Raw genomic sequence first — 23605 nt, 5'->3', positions numbered from 1 at the left:
GTAGTTTAATGCTGAAACTGACCTATATGATCTTGGGTCAGCTGGGTCTTCATCTTCCTTCAATATAACTGCAATCACTGTTTTTTCCCATAACAATGGTACTTCCTCCCATTTCGCTCCATTGAACAATTTATACCTACATTACAATAGAAGGTCCTCTTTCAATTTCGACATTTCCACTGATGTTCCACATAATCCCGTCCATTTCCAGTGGCCTGTGTGTGTACAGCTTCTTATTTCCTCTCTTTTTTTATTTCAATAAGAATGCCTTCCCCTCCCTTGCTCATCTATCTCTGGCATTTGTAATCATTACAAATACTCTCCTGCTAAATAACATACCTCCTTCTTGTCCATGCCTAACCTTCATAAAGACTTTCACAATATTTTCGTAGCCCCTCCAGTACTTTTCTCCATTCCCTTCTCTAGCTTCCTTGACAATGGATCTCTCAGCTTCTTAATTTTCTCCATCATTTGTAGCCTATGTCTTTATCCCAGGAGTTTAATGCTCAGAGAATTATCCTCAAAACACGTTAAGGCCAATGCCACTTTTCTAGCTTCATTTATCAGATCCAAATACTGTTCAATTTTTCCCCTTGTTTTCTGAAGTTCATAAGTCTAACCATCTACTGACCCTCTATGCTTTCTGGCATTCATTTTACCTTCTGTATTTTTTTGTTTTGAAATATCTGCTACTGCTCTCATTCTATTCCTCCCTTGTCTTCATCAAAAATTGAAGCATTTCCTTCACACTCTTCCACATTGTTGCTTTTCCCTCAGTAGTATTTCAGTGGTTTATCAAAAGTTCACTTAAAGCATCATTAATCCATCTTTTCAATTAACTTCTTTTTTAACTAAAATGCACTGGGAAATGCCGGTGTTTATCACTATTCTCATCATCTTACTTTTCTTGCCTTATTATAACTGGCGCATGATCTGATAAAGTTATTATATGCATCTCTTCCTTCTATTATATACACACTATGCTCCTCTGTTATATACAGTTTCTCCAGATTAGTTCAGGATCCACACTGTGGCATAATACATATATTACAACCTTTAACTTATTTCTTTTACTAGATATTTCATTCCAAACATCTTGAGGTACGGTGACAAACATCTAGCCCCCCATCTTTTTTTTTTGTTTTGCCATTTCAGGACCTATGACAATTTTTTGATCAAATTCCAAATGTCTCTCATTATCAGTGTTGAGCTATTAATTCTAATATTACCTCTTTTAATGTTCTTCTCCTGTCTTTGATGCAGATCTAGGACGTTTACCAGTGCTAATGTTTGACCATCCCATATGCCTCTCAAAGTAAGACATCTACCCTAGTTGTCCGCAATATCCTCTACACACCTGAACTTACACATCTTACATACCAGAGTTAGCATCCCTCTTTCCCCCCCTCCCTTTACCCATGCATTATACTCTTACCAATCACACTCCTTCCAGTTAACCATTTATGTTCCTCTAGCTCCAAATTTGTTTCCTACAACATAGCTATATCTATCTCGGTTTTATATAAAGTATACTAAGGTTCTCTCTGCCATAGTCGGATTAAATAGGCCACAAGATCAACTTGTCTTTATAAAAGATCAAAAACTGCATACATGTCAGGGCCTGTAATTCACATGCCCATCTAGCAGAAGTCACGGCAAGGAGCAAAGCTGTCTCCTACATAAGAAATTATAAAGCACTGGATACAGGTTTAAAAGAGAGACAGAGTTAACTTCTACTGTTTATAAGGTGCTCTAATATGTAATACCCCTTGCAAAAATTGTTTTAATTTGAAATAGTAAAGAAAGAGGGCTTTAAAGGCAGACAGGCAGAATAGTTGAAAGGTGTACTTTGATAGCAGTGGACACAAGAAGAAGGTTGAGCAGTTTACATAGTCATTCAAGAAGCAGAGGAGCCCCTGCTTAGGATAGATCTTGTTCCCTCTTTTACAGCACCAACTAGAAAATCTTTTCCATTTGGCCAAGTATAACTTCTCAGTGGCAGATTTTCTTGCCTCATTTAACACTACTTGTATGTCCTCAGGAAAAAAAGGTGGTTAAAAGAAATTAAAAAAAAAACACTACCATCCACACAGTCATATGGTGATTTTGAATGTTGGGATGGATTAGAGATCCTTTGCTTTGTGTGAGCAAATCCACTCTAAGGAAAACTTTGGTAACTGTCCCTTACTATAAGCTTACAGGAGAGAACCAATGTTGTCTGGGTCAAAAGGGAGTGACCAAAAGTATCTCTGGCAAGTCTGTCTGGATCTTAAACTACAGATATCAGAGAAAAGGTCAGGAAGGCACACAGAAACATTCCTGCCCATGTAAAAGAGAATGCAACGGTCTTCCAGGCCTTTTTGCACTATGTCCAGGAACAGAAATAGTTTAATTGTACATTGAGATAGGAGGCAAACAGGTCTAACTTGGGGGTTCCTTACAGTTGGACAATCTCCTGGAAAAACTCTGGGTGTAGCATCCACTGATGGTCTATTCTAGATATGCTCACTCTGCTCTGATGGGGATGCATGCAGCCTGAAGAGTAAAATATTATATAGTGCTTGCTCCCAGACAATCATGACAAGTCTGCAAAAGGGGCTGGCATATGGTTCACCCTTATTTATTTATATATCGCTTCACTGCACTGTTGTCTGTCATTACCAAAAGGAGTGCACAATATCAGCTTTGTCATTTTTTTGTGTGTTTGTGCCTGAAATGAGGCTCCCAAATGTCCGGGACCTTGATATCTTGAGACAGGACAATAGACAGTTCAAGGACTGCAAAGGTGGCAGGTGCCTCAGCAGAGTCAACAGTCTCAGACAAGAGAAAAGAGGGCAAAGTCAGCTATTCCTTTGAAGCCCCTTTAGTAATTCTCTTTTTCTGTCTGGGAGGAGAGAGTTTGTCACCACTGTCACACATGCAAAATCCTCACTTATTCAGAATAAAAAAAAAAGGTACAGAATAAATTTAGCCTACTCCTAATTCCTAGCATAGAAATGACTGCGCAGTTCATCTATGGGGGAAAAAAAAACACAAAAGTATGTGTGTCCTAATAAGGACTATGCCTACTGCAAGAACATTTTTCTTCTTATAGCAGCATGTAGTTTCATAAGGGAAGATGTACGGTGTGTAAGGAAGGAGCTCAAAGCTTTGTAGACTAGCTGGACTTCTGATACTCTTGGCAAGTTATGTCCTATATAGTTATGGCTACTGTAATACTGATCTAATGAAGAACATCAGCTAATTATACTTTCATTCTCTCAAACACCCCAGAGAAGAACTTCAGTACCAGACCTCCTGCTGCTGACACAAATCTTCTCTTTTCTGCATAACTCTTTCCCTAAGAATGAGTTTACCACTATTGCTGTACAATTCAGTAAACACTCCTTACCTAACAGCTCAGCTACAAATGGCTGTTTTGCTGTCCTACCATTACAGCAGTCATTCCCATTAACACAGGATATTCACAACTGAATTATGATTCCAGCAGTGTAGTACCAATCCACCTTAGTCAAACAGCCACAGTCCAAACACAGAACATTAAAGAACAGTCCTACAGCTGTCAAATAAGATACTGCAATACCAAAGTCACAGAATGACCTCAAATAGCATTATGTTCCCTTATCTATATGGAAAAATGACTTCAGAATGGAGTATGTCTTCTACAGAGCAAAGTCTGAGAACCAACAAGGGATGGTAGTGCTCCCTCTGAGACGAAGAGTACATACAGTTATTTCTGCATCTTAACAAGGAAATAGACCAGATTTAAACATTTCTGGCAACAAACTGAAGTTGCAGCCTAATACTAACAGTCACAGTGGAGGTTTTTAAGAAATGCTTTGACAAATGTGTTACATGCAAGTCAAATAAGAAAAATTAGTTAAAATAGAAACGCATTGAAAATATTATGGCAATGCTAATGCAACAAATATTCAAAAGAAAGTAAAAAAGCAACCCAAGGTAGATGAGAATATGCTGCACAGTATGTTACATTACAGTGTTGCAGTGTATGAAGACTATAGTACAGTTGTGTACCTACCATAAATGTAGATGCTCGAGTGTATTCACTGTTGCAGTCATTACTCTTGGGTTATTCCTGCTGGCAGGCTACCCTCAGTTAGTCAGAATTCCAAAGTCTAGGTCTGGCGTCGGTTGCTGTCGCCTCTTCCCTGACGTCAGTGCGCCAGGGGTATAAAAAGATGCAGCTGACGCCATTTTCGTCAGTTTTTCTTGCCCCAGATGTCAGGTGCCCCCAAATTGGTAGGCTGAAAAATAAGCCAATAAAAAAAATGCACAAAAATAACATTTCCTTCATCTACAAGCAAATACACCAAATAGGTTGTATAGGATAGAGAAGTGCAGATAAGTCCCAGCAAAGAAAAGGGGGATGGTGGGTGGGTAACCTGGACTGCAACAGCGAATACACTCGAACTTCTACATTTATGGTAGGTATACAACTGTACTATGTTCGTGTTTCACTGTTGCAGTCATTACTCTTGGGTTGAATCCCAAAGCTGAGGATGGGCGACTGGGCTAACAAAGGATTAGAGGAGGCTATGAGGCCCTGCAGAACTGCAGTGGCAAAGCCTGCTCTGGACTTCGAGTAAAGAGGTAAGTGGTAGTGCTTTGTGAAAGTGTGCACTGAACTCCAAGTTGCAGCCTCTAAGATATCCTTGGTTGGTACTCCTCGGAGGAAGGCTGCTGAAGTGGCTGCTGCTCTGGTGGAATGAGGCCTAATGCCCTTAGGTACTGATTTGCCATGTTGAAAATAACAGAAAAGGATGCAATGGCCTATCCATTTAGAAATAGTCTGTTTTGAGATGGCCTTTCCTTGTGATCCTACAGCATATGACACTAAAAGTTGCTCAGTCTTTCTGAAAGCTTTAGTTCTGTCCAAGTAGAAGCGTAACTGCCTGTGTATGTCCAAAGAATGCAGAATTTTCTCACCCTTGTTCTGTGAATTTGGATAAAAGGTAGGCAAGTGAATGGTTTGGTTGAGGGCCACACTGGACACCACACCTTAGGCATAAATGTAGGGTTTGTCCTCAGGGAAACCCTGTCTGGATGAAAAATGATAAAAGGGTCCACAGCCATGAGTGCTTGTAACTCTGAGACTCGCCTTGCAGAGGTTATTGCTAGGAGCAGAGCTGTTTTCTAGGATAAGAATTTTATATCTGCTGTTGACGCTGACTCGAAAGGAGGCAGTGTGAGTTTTTCCAAAACATAATTGAGGTCCCAGGCCGGAATTGGTGCTCTCCTTGAAGGCCTAATGTTTTTGGCCCCTCTGAGGTACTGCCTTATTAGAGGATGCGAAAAGATAGGTGGTTCCGTATTGTAATGGGCTGAAATGGCAGAGGCATGAATCTTTATTGATGAGAAAGAAAGGCCTTTGTTCAGCATCTCAGTTAGGTATTGTAAAATCTGAGTGATATTTGGTACACACGTCAATGCCTTGTTCCTGGTTCCAAGCACAGAATCTCTTCCATTTTTCTGCATAAGATTTTCTGGTACTGGGCCTCCTGGCCTCCAAGATAACATCCATAACAGCTTTTGAAAGAGGAGTGTTCTGAATGGCTACATTAGCTGCCATGCTGCCAGATTTAAGGTCCTGAATTGGCTTTGCAGGATCTGATTGTTTTGTTGGGTCAGCAAGTGAGACGTTTGAGGCAATATCCATGCTGGACCTTGAGACAAGCTCTTTAGGACTGAGTTCCACTGCTGGCGTGGCCAGTCTGGTGCAATCAGTATCATTTTTGGCTTCTCGTCTGACCTTTAGGAGTACCCTGGGAAGGAGAGGCAGTGGAGGAAAGGCATATACTGTTAGATTTTTCCAGCTGAAGGATAGGGCGTCCACTTTCCATGCTTGCTTGTGATAAATCCTTGTGCAAAATCGCTGTAATTGGCAGTTGTGAGGGGAGGCAAATAGATCTATGTCTGGGCATCCCCATTTCCTTATTATCATGCTGAAGAATTGTGGATCCAGTTTCCATTTGTGGGGATCCATGATGTTTCTGCTTAGTTCGTCTGCCAGAGTATTTGTTTTTCCTGGCAGGAATTGTGCTTGCAGGTGAACTTGAAAAGCCAATGTTGTGTCCCATAAGGTCATTGCTCGTCTGCAGAGGGGGTAGGAATGTGTACCCCTCTGTTTGTGTATCACATGACCACAGTGCAGTCTTTAGCAGTATCTGTCCTGGATGAAGCAGGTCCTTGAAAGCTGTCAGGGCATTTTGAACACCTAGCATCTTTTTGATTGATGTGAAGATGCATCTGGTTTGCAGGCCATGTGCCCTGAATACATTTTCTTGCCATATGGGCCCCCCAGGCATAATTTGATGCATCCATTGTCAGTGTCTGTCTGGCTGTGGGTAAACTGAATGGCAGACCCTTGTTGTGGTGACAGGCTTCTGCCCACCATCGAAACTCCTGTTGCAGGCAGGGAATGAGTGCAATTACTGTCTCCAGGCTGTGGCAATGTTGAGTCCAAACACTTTTTAGATACCACTGTAGTTTTCTCATATGCAGTCTGGCATATGGAATTAGTAGAATGCAGGATGCCATGAAACCCAAGGCCTGCAGGATTTTCCTTGCAGATAAGTGGGTTTTTGTTGCCAATTTCTTGAAGTATTCAGTTGCTTTTGTTTCTCTGGCGTGAGATAAGCCATCTGGGCAGTTGTATTTACACTTGCACCCAGGAATATTATCTCTTGAGAGGGCACTAGTTTTGATTTCTTTTCATTTACTGTGTACCCCAGGCCAATTAGTAATCTTTTTACAAACGCCAGATGCTTTAGAAGAATGTCTTTGTTCTCGGCTTGAATTAGGCAGTCGTCCAAATAGGGATATATTTGAATTCCTCTTTGTCTACAAAACGCAGTTACTGGTGCCAGGCATTTTGTGAAGACCATGGGCGCAGCAGATAAGCCAAAGGGCAGTGCAGAGAATGGGTAATGCATAGAGCCAGCTATGAATCTGATGTATCTTCTGCAAGATTGTCTGATTGGGACATGCAGGTATGCCTCTTTTAGGTCTAAAGTTACGAGCCAGGCCTTCTTGCCCAGCATGGGCAGTAGCTGCTGCAGAGTCAACATTTTGAATTTTGGAACTTCCAAAAACGTATTTAGTATAGACAGGTCTAGTAGTGGTCTCCAGGTTTTGTCCTTTCTGGGTACTAGGAAAAGTCTGGAGTAAAATCCTTGCTCCTGCTCTTGTTGTGGTACTTGCTGAATGGCCCTCATGTCCATGAGGGCTGTAATTTGTTTTTGTGCCTTTGCCCATTGATTGTGTGGCAGCTCTGCCATACCTTTTGACCTTGGTAAAGTGTGAAAATGGAACCTGTAGCCTTGGGACACTATGTTCAGGACCCATTTGTCTTGGGTAACCATTTGCCAATTTGATGAAAAAAGTGCTAGTTGTCCCCCTAAGGGGGCTGCCAAAAGAAAAGTGCTTGGATCTGGCAAAGGAAAGTCATTGGGACTGTTTCCTGTAAGGTTGTGATTTGTCCTCTCTGCTTTTGGAGGTAGGAGCACCCCATTGTTTAGGCCTGTATGAGCCTTGGGGCTGAGATCTGCCTCTGGGATGCCTGTTATCTGCCTCTTTGTGGTCTCTCTGACACTGGAAAGGACCAATTTTTAGAAGGCCAGTTCCTGCTAAACCTGGGTGGCTGTACCTGTAAGAAATCCTTGACTGTCTGCATGGATTTTGCTTCATCCTCCATTTTTTTCAACAACTCTTCTGCTTCAGTACCAAATAAAGTATCATGCTGTAATGGTGCATCTAATAATTTTGCTTTAACATGATCAGGCAGATTCTGTTCCTTTAACCAAGCATACCTTCTAATAACAGAACCTGTAACAGCGGCCCTGCAAGAGGCCTCCAGTGAATCATAACCACATTGCAAAGTATGCTTTCCCACTTGTTCAGCTGCATGCAATAAATCCTGCAATTCCTTGTTCTCTGCACATTCAGTATTTGACAACAATTTCTGTTTAAGCAGTGACATTAAGTATTGCTGATATTTAAGCACATGAAACTGGCTATTTAAAGCTCTTATGGCCAAGGTAGCAGAAGTGCAGACTTTTTTCCCATCTGTCTAGAGCCCTAGAATCCCTATCAGAGGGGACAGGGTTTTTTGCAGTGGAAGCTTTAACCCCTTTGGGACCCTGAAATATAGTTTCTGGGTCAGCAGCGGGGTTTTTATATAGGAATTTATGAGAATCCGGGACCCTGTAGTATCTGTCTGGCTTAGCAGGTGCAAGCGGTAAAGAGTCAGGGGAGAGGCCCGACTCTGAAAATACATCATCTACAATGTCTAGAACAGGTGGAATAGCAAGGGGTCTGTGCTGAGGAAGTAGCAGAAAGTCTCTGAGCCTCTTCTTAGATTCAGAATAATCTTGGCTCTCCCAGTGGAAATGCTCCCTCATGGTATGCAGGGTTTCCCCAAAAGAATAATCCTCAGGAGGAGAGGCTGAAGGAATGGATTCTTCAGCATCAGAATCCTCATAGGGAAGCATGGAATAATCCTGTTCAGAAGAGGAATCAGAGGAAATAGAAACCTGATCAGAAGAATCATGGTCTGTCTCTTGCCTATGCCTCTTATCAGGAGGGGGATGGGAACCCCTGATCAAAGTAATTAGGTCTTCGGCCATTTTGAGCATCTGTTTTTTTAGGCATGGATGTCTGAGCAGGAGAATGCTGTACTTGTTTCTTCGTCTTTAGAGCTGCTTTAGTCTTGGTCTTTGAAGCTGAAGATGGCTTAATATATAGTTGTGTAGGTCTGAAGACACCCTCAGAAGCAGATGCCTGCTCAGTGGCTCCGGACGCATCTGAGGGAATGATTTCCAAGTGTCCAATACCTTGAGTATCCAGAGGCTCAGTCGGCTCCACATAGGAGTCGGAAGCGGCCTGTGGCTCTGAGGTAGCAGGCGCCAGGGGCTGCAAAAGTGCCTCACTGGGAGCCGGCGAACCGGCAACTGGCCTAGCAGAGGCCTCGTTGTCGGTTTTGAACCTCTGATGCCTATCATTTTCCTTGTCTTTGCGTTTTTTGTAAACTCTGGTTGTCGGCTGTTCCGACGGCATTATATAATTAAATCTTCGGCCAAATTAATGAAATGCAAAATCGAACAGATGCTTAACAGTGCGTTGGTTAAATCTAGCACAAAACCGACAGCTAGCAACATTGTGATCAGGGCCTAGGCAAGGAATACAGTAAGAGTGAAAATCCTTATGAGGTATTTGCTTCCCACAAGAAATACAATTAACTTTTTCTGACATCGGTCTGGAGCAAGAAAAAAGTTTCCCCAATGGGGTACGTAGCTTTAATGAAGACTTCGGTTCTGAAATTCAGATTTGAAAATCTCAGGAGTTGGCTGACCGGCACATGCAAACTGCTTTTGCTTCGGGCACCGTGCGGCAAGAAAGACTGAAGAAAATGGCATTGGCTGCATCTTTTACACCCCTGGCGCACTGATGTCAGGGAAGAGGTGAAAGCAACTGACGCTGGACCTAGACTTTGGAATTCTGGCCGACTGAGGGTAGCCTGCCAGTAGGATAACCCAAGAGTAATGACTGCAACAGTGAAACACGATGAACATCTTGACATTACACCACTATTGCACCACTATGAAGTTCTATCCAGCATAGTCTTTGCATCTTGAGCAGCTAGGATGGGATGTTAAAGCCTAACAGAGGAAACTCCCTTCCCTCCATATGTGGACCTTTAGTGCACAACCTGTCTGCTGGTCTGTATGAACGGAACGGGAAACGATCACAGAATAGTAACAGGTAAAACTAAAGCATGACTTCCTTAAAGAAGCAGTTAGTTCACGTCAAGTTATTACAGGCAGTCCCCAGGTTAAGGATGAGAACTGATTTTAGTCTGTCCTTAAGTCAAACTTGTGTGCAAGTCAAAATATGTACATGGAAGGTTCTACTGTACTGTACTACAATACAGTATAGTAGAACTTTCCATACCAAAAAACTTACCCTTTTTAAGCTTCACTTCACATTTTTGTACTACAGGCATCATCCACGAATGTTTTCCACTCTTTCCTGAACTTTCAGACGTCTGCCAGACATCCTACTGTCTCCTAGACCCTAGTGAGCCGCAATGTCATTTGCCCAGTCTACTGTACAGTACAGCAACTGCTTCAATATTGTGTATTGTACAATCCAGCAGTCTTGACCAATCAGATCGCCAACGCAGTGCTCTCTTAACCAACCAGATCTCTTGGTCTCCATGAAGGTGGCAGTAACTGCTCTAACTAGATGTGCGAGCAGCTTCACAAATAGGGAAAAGGAATGTACAACATAAGTCTTCATTTTAAGGCTTTGATTTGGGCAACTTTAAAGATTTTTATTTATTTTCATGTTATTTTCGATATTGTGGCAGCCCGTTCTTATCTATGGATTGTCTGCAAGTCGGATGTCTGTAATTCAGGGACTGCCTGTATTATTATTCTGCAACACACACAAGTACACACCAAACACAAAAATAGCTGCAGGCTTCCTGCATGTTTAACAATAAAGACTACTTACACCATAAGTGATTTACAAAGCTCTTCCTAAAAGTGGTGACAGCTATGAAACAGTGGCCTGTAAAAAGCAAATGCACTGCTTTTCAAGTGAAAAATTCACAGATCACAGTTGTCAAGCAGATTATTTATGCCAGTAACGAGGAAGGCTGCTACAGCAGGATTCCCTGCTGCTATTTTGACACGCTCTCTCCTTATGGTGAATCTGAATATACTAAGACAGCATTATTCACTTAAAAGTCAGCTGATTCTACCCTTTAGGGATGGAGAAAATTACTAAAAAATCTTATTACACACAGCCATTTCCACCATTTCTGTACATATGCAAGCACTAACGTTAAGCTGCTGTTTGTACTGAGAATGCTATAATACTACAAGAAAGGTTCTACTCTAAATTTTCTTCCATTATACCCGAAAAATTCTTCAGGATGTCCAATGTAGCTTAACAGTACTCCAAAAATACTTCTGGGTGTTTGAAATGGCCCTGCACCTAAACAGAACAGAGTAGGGTAACAAAATTCTATTAATTCACTCTGTCTTACTCATAAAAGTCTGATAAAAGCAGGAAGTGTTGAACATGCATGACTGAATGGTTCATCTCTAAGAAATGCACAAGACTTTTCAGTCCTGTTAAGAAACCTGGATCTGACTCGAGCAAACTCCTTCTATGAAAACAGCAGGTACAGACAAAAAGCGTGTGCATGTGTGCGTTCCTTTTGAAACAAGAGCTATACTACATCATGTATTGGGTTTGGTTAATATTGATTATACAAACATCTTCTGTCAAAACCTGTACACCAGCAAAGAACACATTTTGCTTTTTCCCCATTTTATGAATATGAAATTGTAAAGTTATGATACAAAAAATACTTACTTTTTTCTTTTGCTCTTCTGTGGCTTTTATTATTCCTGGATCAGATTTCCAAGATTTCCCAAAATTATAAAAAAGTGCTATACTATTGGCAAGGAATGGAAGATGGATAAATATAAAAGAAAGATGTGCGCAAAAGTTAAGGAATTCAACAAAACAGTTCAATGCAATACAGTTCTAAAACCAACTTTCAACCTTGTGCATAACAAAAACATATTTTGCAGTGAGGAAGCAATTACTGATGCAGCCTGTGAATTTACAAACTCATCTTTATCTGAACTTTAAATGGTTAGATGAATAACTGCAATCATAACCATTTTCCAACCAGGTCTATATACAGGGATAAATGCCTTGACACTAAACCTCAGGCAATCTCAGTTTGCTTTATTTCTTAGACACCTGAAGCTGTCATGAAAGACAGACGTAGCCATCCTGGAGGAGAGGCAGGGGCACAGCATGATGTGTACTGCAGTAATTCCTCAGAGGAGGGGTGGTGATGCAAAGTGCATCTTTGGAACAAGCTTTCATCTTGTCAAGCCACCACCTGGTGGTAGCTTTAACAGCAAGTATACTGGAGTATCCACTTGCAAAATGGAGGCATTGCAAACTTCTGTAGTGCCTCTGGTAGCTTAGTCCCATACCAAAGGTGTGGGGTTGGGGCTAGTGCGAATATCCTTACTGCTAGAATGTCACCAACACCCTCATGGCTCTCTGTATACTGCTTCTCCCAGACAGTTCTCACTCCTGTAAATTTGGCAGATAACTCATCAGTACAAAGGAATAAATAGGAGCAACTCCAGTAGGGGGAGGCAAGAATGACCTGGAAAAATATTCATTAACACCATGGCTAGAAGACTATATACCTTAGCCCTCCTTTTCTGCCTGGAATTTACAACCCATTTTTCTCTGTCAACTAAGGCACTAAACTAGACACAAGCAGAGTATTTTCAGGGTAGTTACAAGGTGAAATATTTTAGTCCAGGTTTAAAACAGTAGGACACCTTTAAATTGCATACACAATAATCCTGCATTTAAAATGACCTAGCTGGTCAAGAGGAGAAGGTCAACACCTGCAACTCACTACATAGAACATACAACCCTCCAAAACACCAACCATCACAACCCACACACAGAAACACAAACCATACACCCAACTTCGAGGAGGCTCTCAATAAAAATTTACCCAAACAACAGAGACCTCTGACACAGAAACACACGACCACCACAACACCAACCCCAGAGCACACAGCTCACCACCACCAGTATGCCCCTCAACCCAAGCCCTTAAAGCAAAACACTTTGCTCAATGTACTAATCATAGGAGACTCAACTGTGAGGCACACTGATGTCCCACTCACTATGCTGAACAAGGAGAAGGTGACAGTTGTCTATCAGGTGCCAGGATCTGTCACAAACGGACTCGGGTCACTCCACAAGTACAAATATGACTCTGTCATTGTCCATGTGGGTGTGAATGACCGGAGACATACCTCCCTTGACTACATGAAAAGAGATGTGATGGTACTCTCGGATTATGTGGCCCAGGCAGGTATGACCCTAGCCCTGAGCAGTATTCTACAGTCACCCAGAATGATACCACAGTACAAGGAGAAAATGATTGACTTCAACAATTGGCTAAGATTCTGGTGTCATTCTAAGGGGATCCTACATCTGTCTGCCTGGGACGAAATGATCAACAGACCTCGAAGCTTTGCCAGAGGCGGCCTGCATCTGTCACCCCGGGGATTCCGGGTACTAGCTAATGCTCTTGCCACCCTTATAGTGCCTTTTTTAGGCAGTGTTCCAAAGACCAAAATTCCATCATAACAGCTACAAACAAATGCAATCTAATAGTCTAAATCTCAAGATGCACTCACTCGAAGCCCTCCTCAAAATGGAGAATGTCGACATCTGTGCTGTAATGAAGACCTGGTTTAAAGAGGCAGAAAGCACCCCTGCGCTCCTAGGCTTCAACTCATTTCATACCTTTTGGCCCCAGAATACAGCCAAAAGCTCCAAAGGCGGTGATGTCTCCATATTCTTAAAGGATACACACACCTCTAGACTGGTAGCCCAGGATAATACATCCGAGATACTTCACATACAACTAACATTGGGTAAGATGGCGATACAAGTCATAGCCTGCTACAGAACCCCAAACATGTCCCTATACTCTCACTCCAAGTTCTTAAGCACCCTGGAATCTATCAAGATCCAACCCAATACTCTCATACTGGGTGACCAACTACCCTTCCATCAACTGGGAAAACTATTCAAGTTCCAATGTACAGGCCCAATGCTTTCTGGAATGTATCAGTTCCAATGCCCTGGACCAGCTCATTCTGACCCCGACAAGAGGAAGCAACATCCTCGACCTGGTTATCACCAACATAGGAGACCGTTGCTCCACACCTATAGTCAATTCCTCTCTGGATAAATCTGACCGCAAACTGATCACCATAGAACTCTCCATCTCACCTACACCTGCCGTTAAGATGACCACCCTGAAAAACTTCTCTAAAGCAGACTTTGGGGTCCTAAAAACAGAGGGGGCCAACTTCTCGGCACCCATGCCAATGGAAAATAGCTGCATGACACCGAATCATACACCAATGTACTGTATGAGCATGTACACAAATGCATGGACCTTGCCATACCAAATAGAACTAAGATGCTCTCCTCAAAAAAAAAAAAAAAAAGGAAGCCAATCTGGTGGTCCCCAGCCAACAATATACTCTACAACAGAAGGAAGAAACTGTTGCAGAAATAAAATGAAATCATAAGACTGGAAAACCTCCTTTTATCAGTCTCAACAAAAAGCTGAGATCCCTTATCAAATCCTCTAAATCCAGCTATGAAGGCAGAATTGCGGCTGACACCAAAAACTTTTAGTTATGTACTCACCATAACTTCAGATGTTTGGGATCCATCTCGCCTACATTCTGACTGATGGGTTCGGAGCCGATCCCTCGGCTCCGACTCGGCACGCTTATGCCAAAGAGCGAAGTCTCTTATTGGCTGAGCTTACTATATCCCAGGATGCACCACTACCAGTCCCCCAGATCTAGTTTGTCCGCATACATGCACACACGCATACCCTGCTTATATAACATCGTCAGATGAAACAAGATAAAACAGTTGAACTCAAAACCGTTCAATCTCTTCTGATCTGCAAGGCAGGGGGAAGGAGGGTGGGTATTAGGAATGTAGGCGAGATGGATCCCAAACATCTGAAGTTATGGTGAGTACATAACTAAAAGATGTTATGTGATCCTATCTCGCCTACATTCTGACTGATGGGACAGCGTCCTAGCACCTGAATCCTGGGTGGCTCACTGGAAAACACTCCTGAGTACCGTGGAACCAAATGATGCTCGTCCTTTAGATGCCACATCCAATTTGTAGTGGGAAATGAAAGTGTGCGGGTTGGACCAAGTAGCAGCACAAATTTCCGATATAGCGAGCTTGGAATGAAAGGCGGCTATAGAAGTAGCCATAGCTCTGGTAGAATGAGCTTTGATAGATGTTGTAAGTTGCTTATTCAAGAAGAATAGGCCTGAGTTATGCAATCTCTGATCCATTTTGAGATAGTAGCTTTTGTGATGGTTTGGCCCAATTTATTATCTGAGAAGGACACAAACAACTGGTCTGACTTACGAAGTTGCTGAGTCCTGTCTAAATAGAAGCGTAATTGCCTGTGAACATCCAATTTATGGAGAGTGTATTCTGCTTCATTGGAGAATTTTGGAAAGAAAACTGGTAGCTCTAGAGATTGTTGGAGACAGAAACTAGAACAGACCTTTGGGACAAAGGATGGATTAGGCCTAAGTGATACTCTATCCTTGTGGAAAATCAAGTACGGTGGCTTAATAGACAGGGCTTGAAGCTCTGAAACTCTTCTTGCAGAAGTAATAGCCACTAAGAATGCCGTTTTCCAAGACAGATATTTTAACTCGCATGTAGCAGCCGGTTCGAAAGGGGGAGATGTTAATGCGCGAAGCACCAAATCAAGATCCCACGGAGGTGCCGGATGAAAAACTGGTGGTCTTAAAAGACTCGCACCTTTAATGAACGTTTTGCATAGTCTGCTGCTCATCAAAGGAGGATCCGTGGATTCGTGGAATTTAGAGATAGCCGCTAGTTGGACTTTAATAGTTGAGACAGAAGATCCCTGATTAAACAGGGATGTTAAGAATTTCAAAACCTCTGGGACAGGAGCAGTGATAGGGTCTAAGCCCTTGAGTTGAGCCCAGATAGCAAACCTCTTCCACTTACTGAGGTACAATTTGTTAGTGGTGGGTTTGTGGGCCGAAGATAAAATGTGAACAACTTCCGGGTCTAGTGTGTGCCTTCTAACTAAGGTCGGAAGTGGAGGAGCCAAGCTGTCAATTTCAAAGATTGAAGGGACTGATGCCAATGTCCCGACTGATGGATTAGCAAGTCTGGAATCAGGTCTAAGGTCCACGGATCGTCCACTGCATGCTTCTTCAGGTAAGGAAACCATATCTGACGAGGCCAGTATGGGGCAATCAGAATCATTGAAGACCCCAGTTGAGAAGCTTTTGAATAACTTTGGGAAGAAGTGGAATTGGAGGAAAGGCATAAAGTAGCCCTGTTGGCCAAGGTTGTGCTAGAGCATCCATGGCTGGTACTTCCTGATGTGGGATCAAGGAGAAGAACCTTTGGCACTTGGTGTTTTGTGGAGTTGCAAATAGGTCGCAGCACGGCGTCCCCCATCTCTTGAAAACCTGGGCTGCTACTGTGCGGTTTAGAGACCACTCGTGAGGAGAGAGGATTGTCCTGCTTAATTTGTCCGCCAATACATTTGACTTTCCCGGGATGTGGGTCGCTACCAAGAAGCGGTTGGTAGCTACAGCCCATTCCCACACTCTCATGGCCTCTCTGCAAAGGGGGTATGATCTGGTCCCTCCTTGTTTGTTCAGATACCAAACCACCGACATGTTGTCTGTGTGGATGGCGATGGTGCCCTGAGGAAGAAACTTGTGTAAGGCTTGTAGGGATAGAAGTACAGCCCTCATCTCCAACACGTTGATGTGGAGAAGAGCTTCGTCTGGAAGCCAGGAGCCCTGAACTAGCCTGCCCAGACAATGCCCCCCCCACCCTATCTGGGAGGCATCTGTCGTCAGGGTAACCACTGGAGGGGGGAGAACAAAGGGTTTTCCTTGATCCAAGTTGGATGTCTGAAGCCACCAGCGAAGGTCCCTTTTGCATATTTCCGTAATCATGATGTGATGATTGAGGGGAAGATCCTGAAAGGACCATTGAGTTGACAAGAGCCACTGAAGAATCCTCATGTGTAATCTTGCTAGAGGAACTAAAATAACCGTGGCAGACATTGAGCCTAAAACCTGTAGAACCATCCTGGCTGGGGCTTTGGATCTCGAGATCAGAGCTTGAACTTGGCCCTGTAAAGTTCGGATCCTTTCGGCAGGAAGAAAGACGCCAAGATCAATCTTGAGTCTATCTCTGCTCCTATAAACTTTATGCGTTGAGAGGGCAGCAAGACAGACTTTGACCAATTGAATGTAATCCCAGGGAAACACCCAGGAGATGGTGGCTTTGAGGTTGTCCATTAGTAGATGCCTGGTGGTGGCAGTCAGGAGCCAGTCGTCGAGATAGGGAAACACTTGGAATCCAAGACTTCTCAGGTGAGCCGTCACTACTGCCAAACACTTGGTGAACACCCTGGGGCTGTGGTGAGACCAAAGGGCAGAGCGCAAAATTGGTAATGACTGACTCCCAGGCTGAAGCGCAGATACCTTCTGGACGCCTGATGTATCGGTATGTGATAATAGGCGTCCTTGAGGTCTATGGAGCACATCCAAACATCCTTCTCCAATAATGGGAGAATGGATTGTAACGTGACCATTCGCAATTTGGATTTCGTGACGGATTGGTTCAGTCTGCTGGGATGCAATATTGGCCTCAGGGCCCCTGTCTTTTGGCACTAAAAGAACCTGGAGTAATTTCCTGATCCGATCTGGTCTGTGGGGACCGGTTGGATGACTCCTTTTCTAGCAGCTTTAAAGCTTCTGCGGCTGCTATTTCCCTTTGACTGGGTGGTGGGTCCGGGATTCTCTTGGACGGTGGGGGTGAGTATGTGAATGGGATGGTGTAACCTCCGGCAATGATCCGAAGCACCCATCTGTCCTGAGTGATTGACTCCCAGGCTTTTAGGTGCTTGGCAAAACGACACCCGACTGGCTCCGGAGCAGCACAGCCGGGCAATCCCTCATGACGTGTGGGAGGCTGAAGAGCCACGAAAGGACTCGCGGTCTCCAGAATTGCGGGGCCCTCTGCCGCCTCTGGGACGGCGTCTCCCTGAAAAATTTCCCCGTCCTCTGCCTCTGGACAGGGAATCTTCCTGCTGTTGGGAGAAAAACTTGCGAGATTTGCGGAACCACATTTTCCCGCGCTCCTTTAGCCTTGGGGTAAGGCCGAAAGGGAGTGGAATAACGGGCACCTACGGCAGATAAAGTTTTTCCCTCTTGCTCACAGCGGGTAAGGGTGTCTTTCACCTTGGGTCCAAACAATGAGGACCCATCAAAGGGAGCGTCGGGGAAGGAAGATTTGAAGGCCTCCATGAACTGACACAAGCGGAGCCAGGCTTGTCTACGTAGAGCCACGCCTGTGCCTGCCGCTCTACCCGCCCCTTCGGCCGCATAGGAAATGAGCCTCATGGACGAGTTAGAAATTGACGTAAGGATAGCCAACTGAGAGCTAACCGACTGGGCTAGCTGCTCAGGTAGGTTACCCAAGAGGGAATCTGACAACTCCTTGACCAGATCCCTCTGAAGCCTGGTAAAATGTGCCAAATAATTCAGAGACCTTAAGGTAAAGGCCGCTGAAGTCAGGGTGCGCTTCCGCACCTGTCCATACTCCTAGACTCCTTATTAGGAGGATGGACGGACGTTGAAGCCTCTGCCACGCCCTGTTGTGTAGCAGATGCCACCACCATGGCATCTACAGCCACGCCTTTAGTAAGGAACTCCTTCTCGGGGGGAGCAGACAAAAATTTATTTGGACGAGAAGGGACTGGTTCCACAGTATCTGGATGTTCCCACGCCCTTCGACAAACTAAATCCAGAAGCTCGTCGAAGGGCGGAGACACCCAGGAGGCGGAGGGCTGAGCTCCAAAGGCCTTGAGGAGCACTGACTCGTCCGCAGAGGGGTTTGGATATCCAGCCGCCTCGTTGTTTGAGGATCTCTAAGATGTCTGCAAATGAGACATCATCCGAGGCGACTTCAGGGACCCTCTGCATCATCCATATCAGTGTCCGATGTAATAGACTCGGGGAGTCCACGTGCTTCCTCTTGCACGATCTCTTCCTTGGGGTTCCTCTGAAGACAACTCAAGAACCCTCAGGAGGAGGGGAACCCCCACTGGGGTAACCTCAGGCCTCGGGGCTCCGCTGGCTACGGACAGGGGAACTGCCAAAGTCCCAGTCTCCACGCCCAGGAAGGTGCCGTAAAGCCGGAGAGATGGGTCAAGAGGACTTGGCCAAGGCACTCCTCATGGCCCTGAAAGCCGGACCCCCAGAATCCTGGGAGTGTCCGGTCTCCGGAGCCGTGATAGCCGACGGAAGTCCCGCAGCCGAAGCACCGAGGGGGAGGCTCGGAACCGAAAGCATAGGTCCCGAAACATCACCCCCGGGTCCAGCCGAAGAAGTCCACGTACCAAACTCGGACCCGAAGGCCCGGGTTGGAGTAAGGGTCGGAGCCGACCCTGAGATCTCCACCGGCTCCAACAGCACCTGCTCCGACGGAGCCGAAGCAGTCGGAGGAGGAATGGCAATGGGGTGGGCCAAGCTCATCGGCTCCGAAGCCAACTGGGTCGGAACCGAAACAAATTTTTGGAAGACTGGGGACTGGAACAGTCTTTGGAGCACCCTGTCTATATCAGAATCTGACATTCTCGAAGACCGAGAGGAAACAGAACGGGTTCGAGAAGGCCTCTCCATCGGCCCCAAAGGGCTAGGGGACCGGCTCCGAGGCGACTCGATGAGTATCGGCGCCGAGGGAATACTCACACCAGATTCCATCGGTGCCGAGGTAGACTTCGGCGCCGAGGAGGAAGTGTCTGAGCGGCGACCCTTGTCGGCTCCGAGCAGCGGAGCCGAAGGTGACCCGCCTCGATGCCCCAGCCATCGGCTCGAAGCCAGAGGAGTCGATACTGGTGGCATCGAGGCAGACCGTTCCGACCTCGGCTCCGAAGTCTTTGGAGCCGAAGGAGAGGCCTGCCTAAGTCTCTTGGCAGTCGGATCCGACGGACTGGTCGGAACCGAAGCCCTTTTCTTTTTGGCCGGAGCAGGAGAGGATGCCAAGGCTTCTTCAAAGGAAGGCTTAATTAGCCCCTTAAGAATCAATTTATTTTTCCTCTCCTGGAGGACCCTTGAGGAAAAAGCGTGACATACGCTGCATGACTCCTGCAAGTGCTTTGCCCCTAGACAATATACACAGAGCGAATGATCGTCTGTGATAGACATTTTGAAACCACATTTTGAACATTTTTTAAAGCCCGAAGGCCTAGGGGTTTGAGACATGATGTTAAACAATTCTAGTAACAGGAAAGTAAACAACTATAGATTTACTGATGATAAACCTAAGCTTACAGTTATAGCTTAACGCAAACACTTCCTGTAAATGACAGGGAACTCTATTCTAGTAACTTTGACTAAAGTTTTAAAAGGTTGACAGTCCGGGAAGGCCCTGGATGGAGGGGGGCCGAAAACAAACTCAACCCAATCACACACAACAGTTTTCACAATCCAAACGTACACAAAAGAGCGATAGCCGTTAAAACAGCTTTTGTGACCAAAAAACAGCAAAAAACTGACAGAAAAGTTAGTTAATAAAAACTACTCAGCCCAGCCAGCTCGAGACCACGTCTTCGCAGGGAAGCGGCAAACGAGATCTGGGGGACTGGTAGTGGTGCATCCTGGGATATAGTAAGCTCAGCCAATAAGAGACTTCGCTCTTTGGCATAAGCGTGCCGAGTCGGAGCCGAGGGATCGGCTCCGAACCCATCAGTCAGAATGTAGGCGAGATAGGATCACATAACATCAACCACAAAGCCTTCTATAGCTATATCAAAAACCTCAAAGTCAATACCCAGATTTGCTCTTTGCTCTGAGTTATTGCACAATGGCACCTCCTATACAGAGCCAACAGATATAGCCAACATACTGACCGACAGATTCAGTGCCAATTTTACCCCCCCCCCACCCCACCACACGGGCCCTATCACAATACCAGAAGAAAGCCTGGTACCCATCATTTCTGCAGCACAGGTAAAAGTTGCACTGTCCAAAGCCAAGAATACAGCATCCATGGGACCTGATAATATCCCTGGCTGCGTTCTGCATGAGCTACAAAACGAACTGGCACCACATCTGTCCCTAACGAATGACACACTGCTACAGTCATCCCGCTCCATAAAGGGGGACCAACTATAGACCCTGGGAACTACTGGCCCATTAGCCTGACGAGTCCGGTATGCAAAGCTATGGAGCGCATCATCATGGACCTGTTTAACAAAGATATAGGCATACTCCAAACTCTTGTCCTCACACAGTCTGGCTTTGTCTAGGGGAGATCCTGCCTGCTGAACCTGGTTGACTTCCTCAAGGCAGTCACCAAGGCTGTGGATGAGGGTAAGGCAGTGCATACAGCCTACATCGACCTGACCAAGGCCTTTGATACCATTCCCCTCTCAGGTATCACTGATAAACTCACCAAACTAGGCATCAATCCTTACATTACTAGGTGGTTTGCAAATTGGCTCACAGACAAGACCCACAGAGTGAAAGTTGTGGACTCCAAGTCAGACTGTTGACCAGTCAGGAGTGTAGTTCCATAGGGCTCGGTCCTGGGCCCTTTCCTGTTTGGCATCTACTTCTCAGAGGTCCAGGCCAACACAGGACTCTGGCTGACCAAGTTCACGGACGACTGCAAGCTAGGAGTCATTATCAACTCCCCAAGTGATGTAGGCATCCTACAAAAGGGCCTCTCCGAGAGCAATGACTGGTAGCGGAACCATGGCCTGAAGCTTTATGCCAAAAAATGCTTTATCATCCTCTTTGGAAAAAACTCAGTTCCCACGAATTACCACATTGATGGGAGCTCACTGAACACTGAAGGGGCCATAAGAGATCTGGGCACCTAGGTCAACAGCCACCTCACCTTCGACCACCACACTGCCACTGTGGTCAGAAAGCCCTTCTACGTGGCACATCTTATAATCAAAGGTTTTGCATCCAGGAAGAAAAAGGTCATCATCCCTCTCTACTCATCCCTCATTAGACCAATCATCGAATATAATGCCCAGTTTGGCATGTACCTGACCAGATGGCTCTACCTGAAAATGCCAAAAGTGCACAACGCCGACGAGAACACAGACACTGGAAGATCGACAACGGAGAAGACCGAAAGTTGAGAACCTAGACGCTGAGAACACCATGTTAAGGTAAGTGTGCGGTAGGGACGGACGTTAGGGTCAGGGTGTGGGGTAAGGTAAGTGTGGGATAGTGACGGACATTAGGGTAGGGTGTGGGTCAGGTAAGTGTGCGATAGTGACTGACTTTAGGTTTAGGGGCAGGTTAAGTGAGTTAGGGTTAGGGTGCGGGTAAGTGTGCGATAGTGATGGACTTCAGGGTTAGGGGCGGATTAAGTGAGCTGGGTTAGGGTGTGGGTAAGGTAAGTGTGCGATAGTGACGGACCTTACGGTCAGGGTTTGGGTTAAGGTTAGTGCATAGATAGTTGTGTATGTAAGGATTTTGGTGTGCTTGTGTTGTGTGTGTGTTTTCTGGGAAAGGTATTTGTTTTGTTGATTGTCGGGATTGTGGTTTGTTGGGCATGTGAAGTTTCGTGTTTCTGAACTTTCGGTTTTGTCGTGTCGGTTATTTCGTTGTCTGTGTTTTGGCGTGTCGGTGTTATCAGGTAGACCCGACCAGACACCTACAACAGCTGGAGAGGTCACAAAAGTACCTCACTAAAAGGATCATGGACCTTAAACACATGTCCTACATGGACAGACTCAAACTTCAGCTGTTCTCAGTCTCTTATCGTCTACTTAGAGGTGATCTCTGCTTAACTTACAAAGCCATGTCTGATCCAGCCCTGCTAGAAATGCTACACCTAAAGAAATTCCAATCCTCTCGTGCCACATGCTCCAGAGATCACAACCTCATTACCACAATTAACAGAACATGCTGGAGGGACAGGTTCATCTCCCAAAGACTGCCCATACTCTGGAATAAGCTTCCCATTCATGTCAAGCAGAGCATCTCGCTGGCCCACTTCAACAGAAATCTTGACGTGTGGATGGGAAACAAAAAGTTCACTCCAGGGATCATTCCAGTTGCCCTACTGGATAGGGGCACTATGAACTAACATTGGGTGGCAAGGTGCCTGGGCAACTTTTTTGGGATAGGCTTGTAAAGGCTCCAAGGCCATTAGCCTAGTACACAGCTATGAACCTATGAACTACGGCTCTAAAGTGTAAGAGCATATTTATAATTGGAGAGTACTTTGTTTTTTCAATTACAACAAAGTTATTTATGTAAGTTGCCTGGAAGAGTGATCATTGCATTAACTGGTCTTTCTAAGTGCACCGGATAGGAAATTTGGGTACATCCTTCTGTACCTTCATCTCATGTGGTTTATTTTAAAAATCTCAAATTTCAATGTCTGGTGTGGCCTGCACCCTTCAGGTCATAAAAAAACTCTCTCCTCAGGGGATAATTCTAAATTCTAAGCTCAGCTCAAAACAGGTTTCACCAATAAAAAGTGACAAGAGTATGCAAGTATAAACATAAAGGCTTAATTACAAAAAAGGTCCTACTGCCATCACTCCATTAGGTAAAGCATTCTAATCCAAGGTGGAGGAGGCAGGGCTTATGCTCTTATTGTAAATGGCCCGCTCAAAGATCAACTGAATTGGTGAACTGTGACATACCAGTTAATATCTGGCTTTGACACACTACTGACAATGGGTGGAATACTTCTGTAAAATCAAATAACAATTTCATAAAATAAACCCAAACGGGGCTGGAAGACAGAATTTCACAGCAAAGTATCCTTAAGAACTGCTCTTTCTGAAGATAGACAACTCCTGGAATGAATGTCCAGACTTCAATTTAGGTAAAGGAAATCTTTCATCAAACAGCTAGTGTACAATTATCAA

General features: G+C 44.8%; 1 protein-coding gene across 1 annotated transcript in view; it reads right to left on the bottom strand.

The window, feature by feature from the left end:
- ZDHHC17 (zinc finger DHHC-type palmitoyltransferase 17) overlaps positions 1-23605 on the bottom strand; it is a 1884000-nt gene that overhangs the window by 692841 nt on the left and 1167554 nt on the right. The window contains exon 11 of the mRNA XM_044087981.1: positions 11404-11528. Coding sequence (XP_043943916.1) covers positions 11404-11528 — 125 coding nt within the window. The remainder of the gene's footprint in view (positions 1-11403; positions 11529-23605) is intronic.

This window comes from Protopterus annectens, chromosome 11.part0 (genome assembly GCF_019279795.1).
Source record: "Protopterus annectens isolate FY-2018-M chromosome 11.part0, PAN1.0, whole genome shotgun sequence".
Lineage (NCBI taxonomy): Eukaryota > Metazoa > Chordata > Ceratodontiformes > Protopteridae > Protopterus > Protopterus annectens.
Note: the sequence above shows the minus strand (reverse complement) of the source record. Positions and strands in the feature narration are given on the sequence as shown.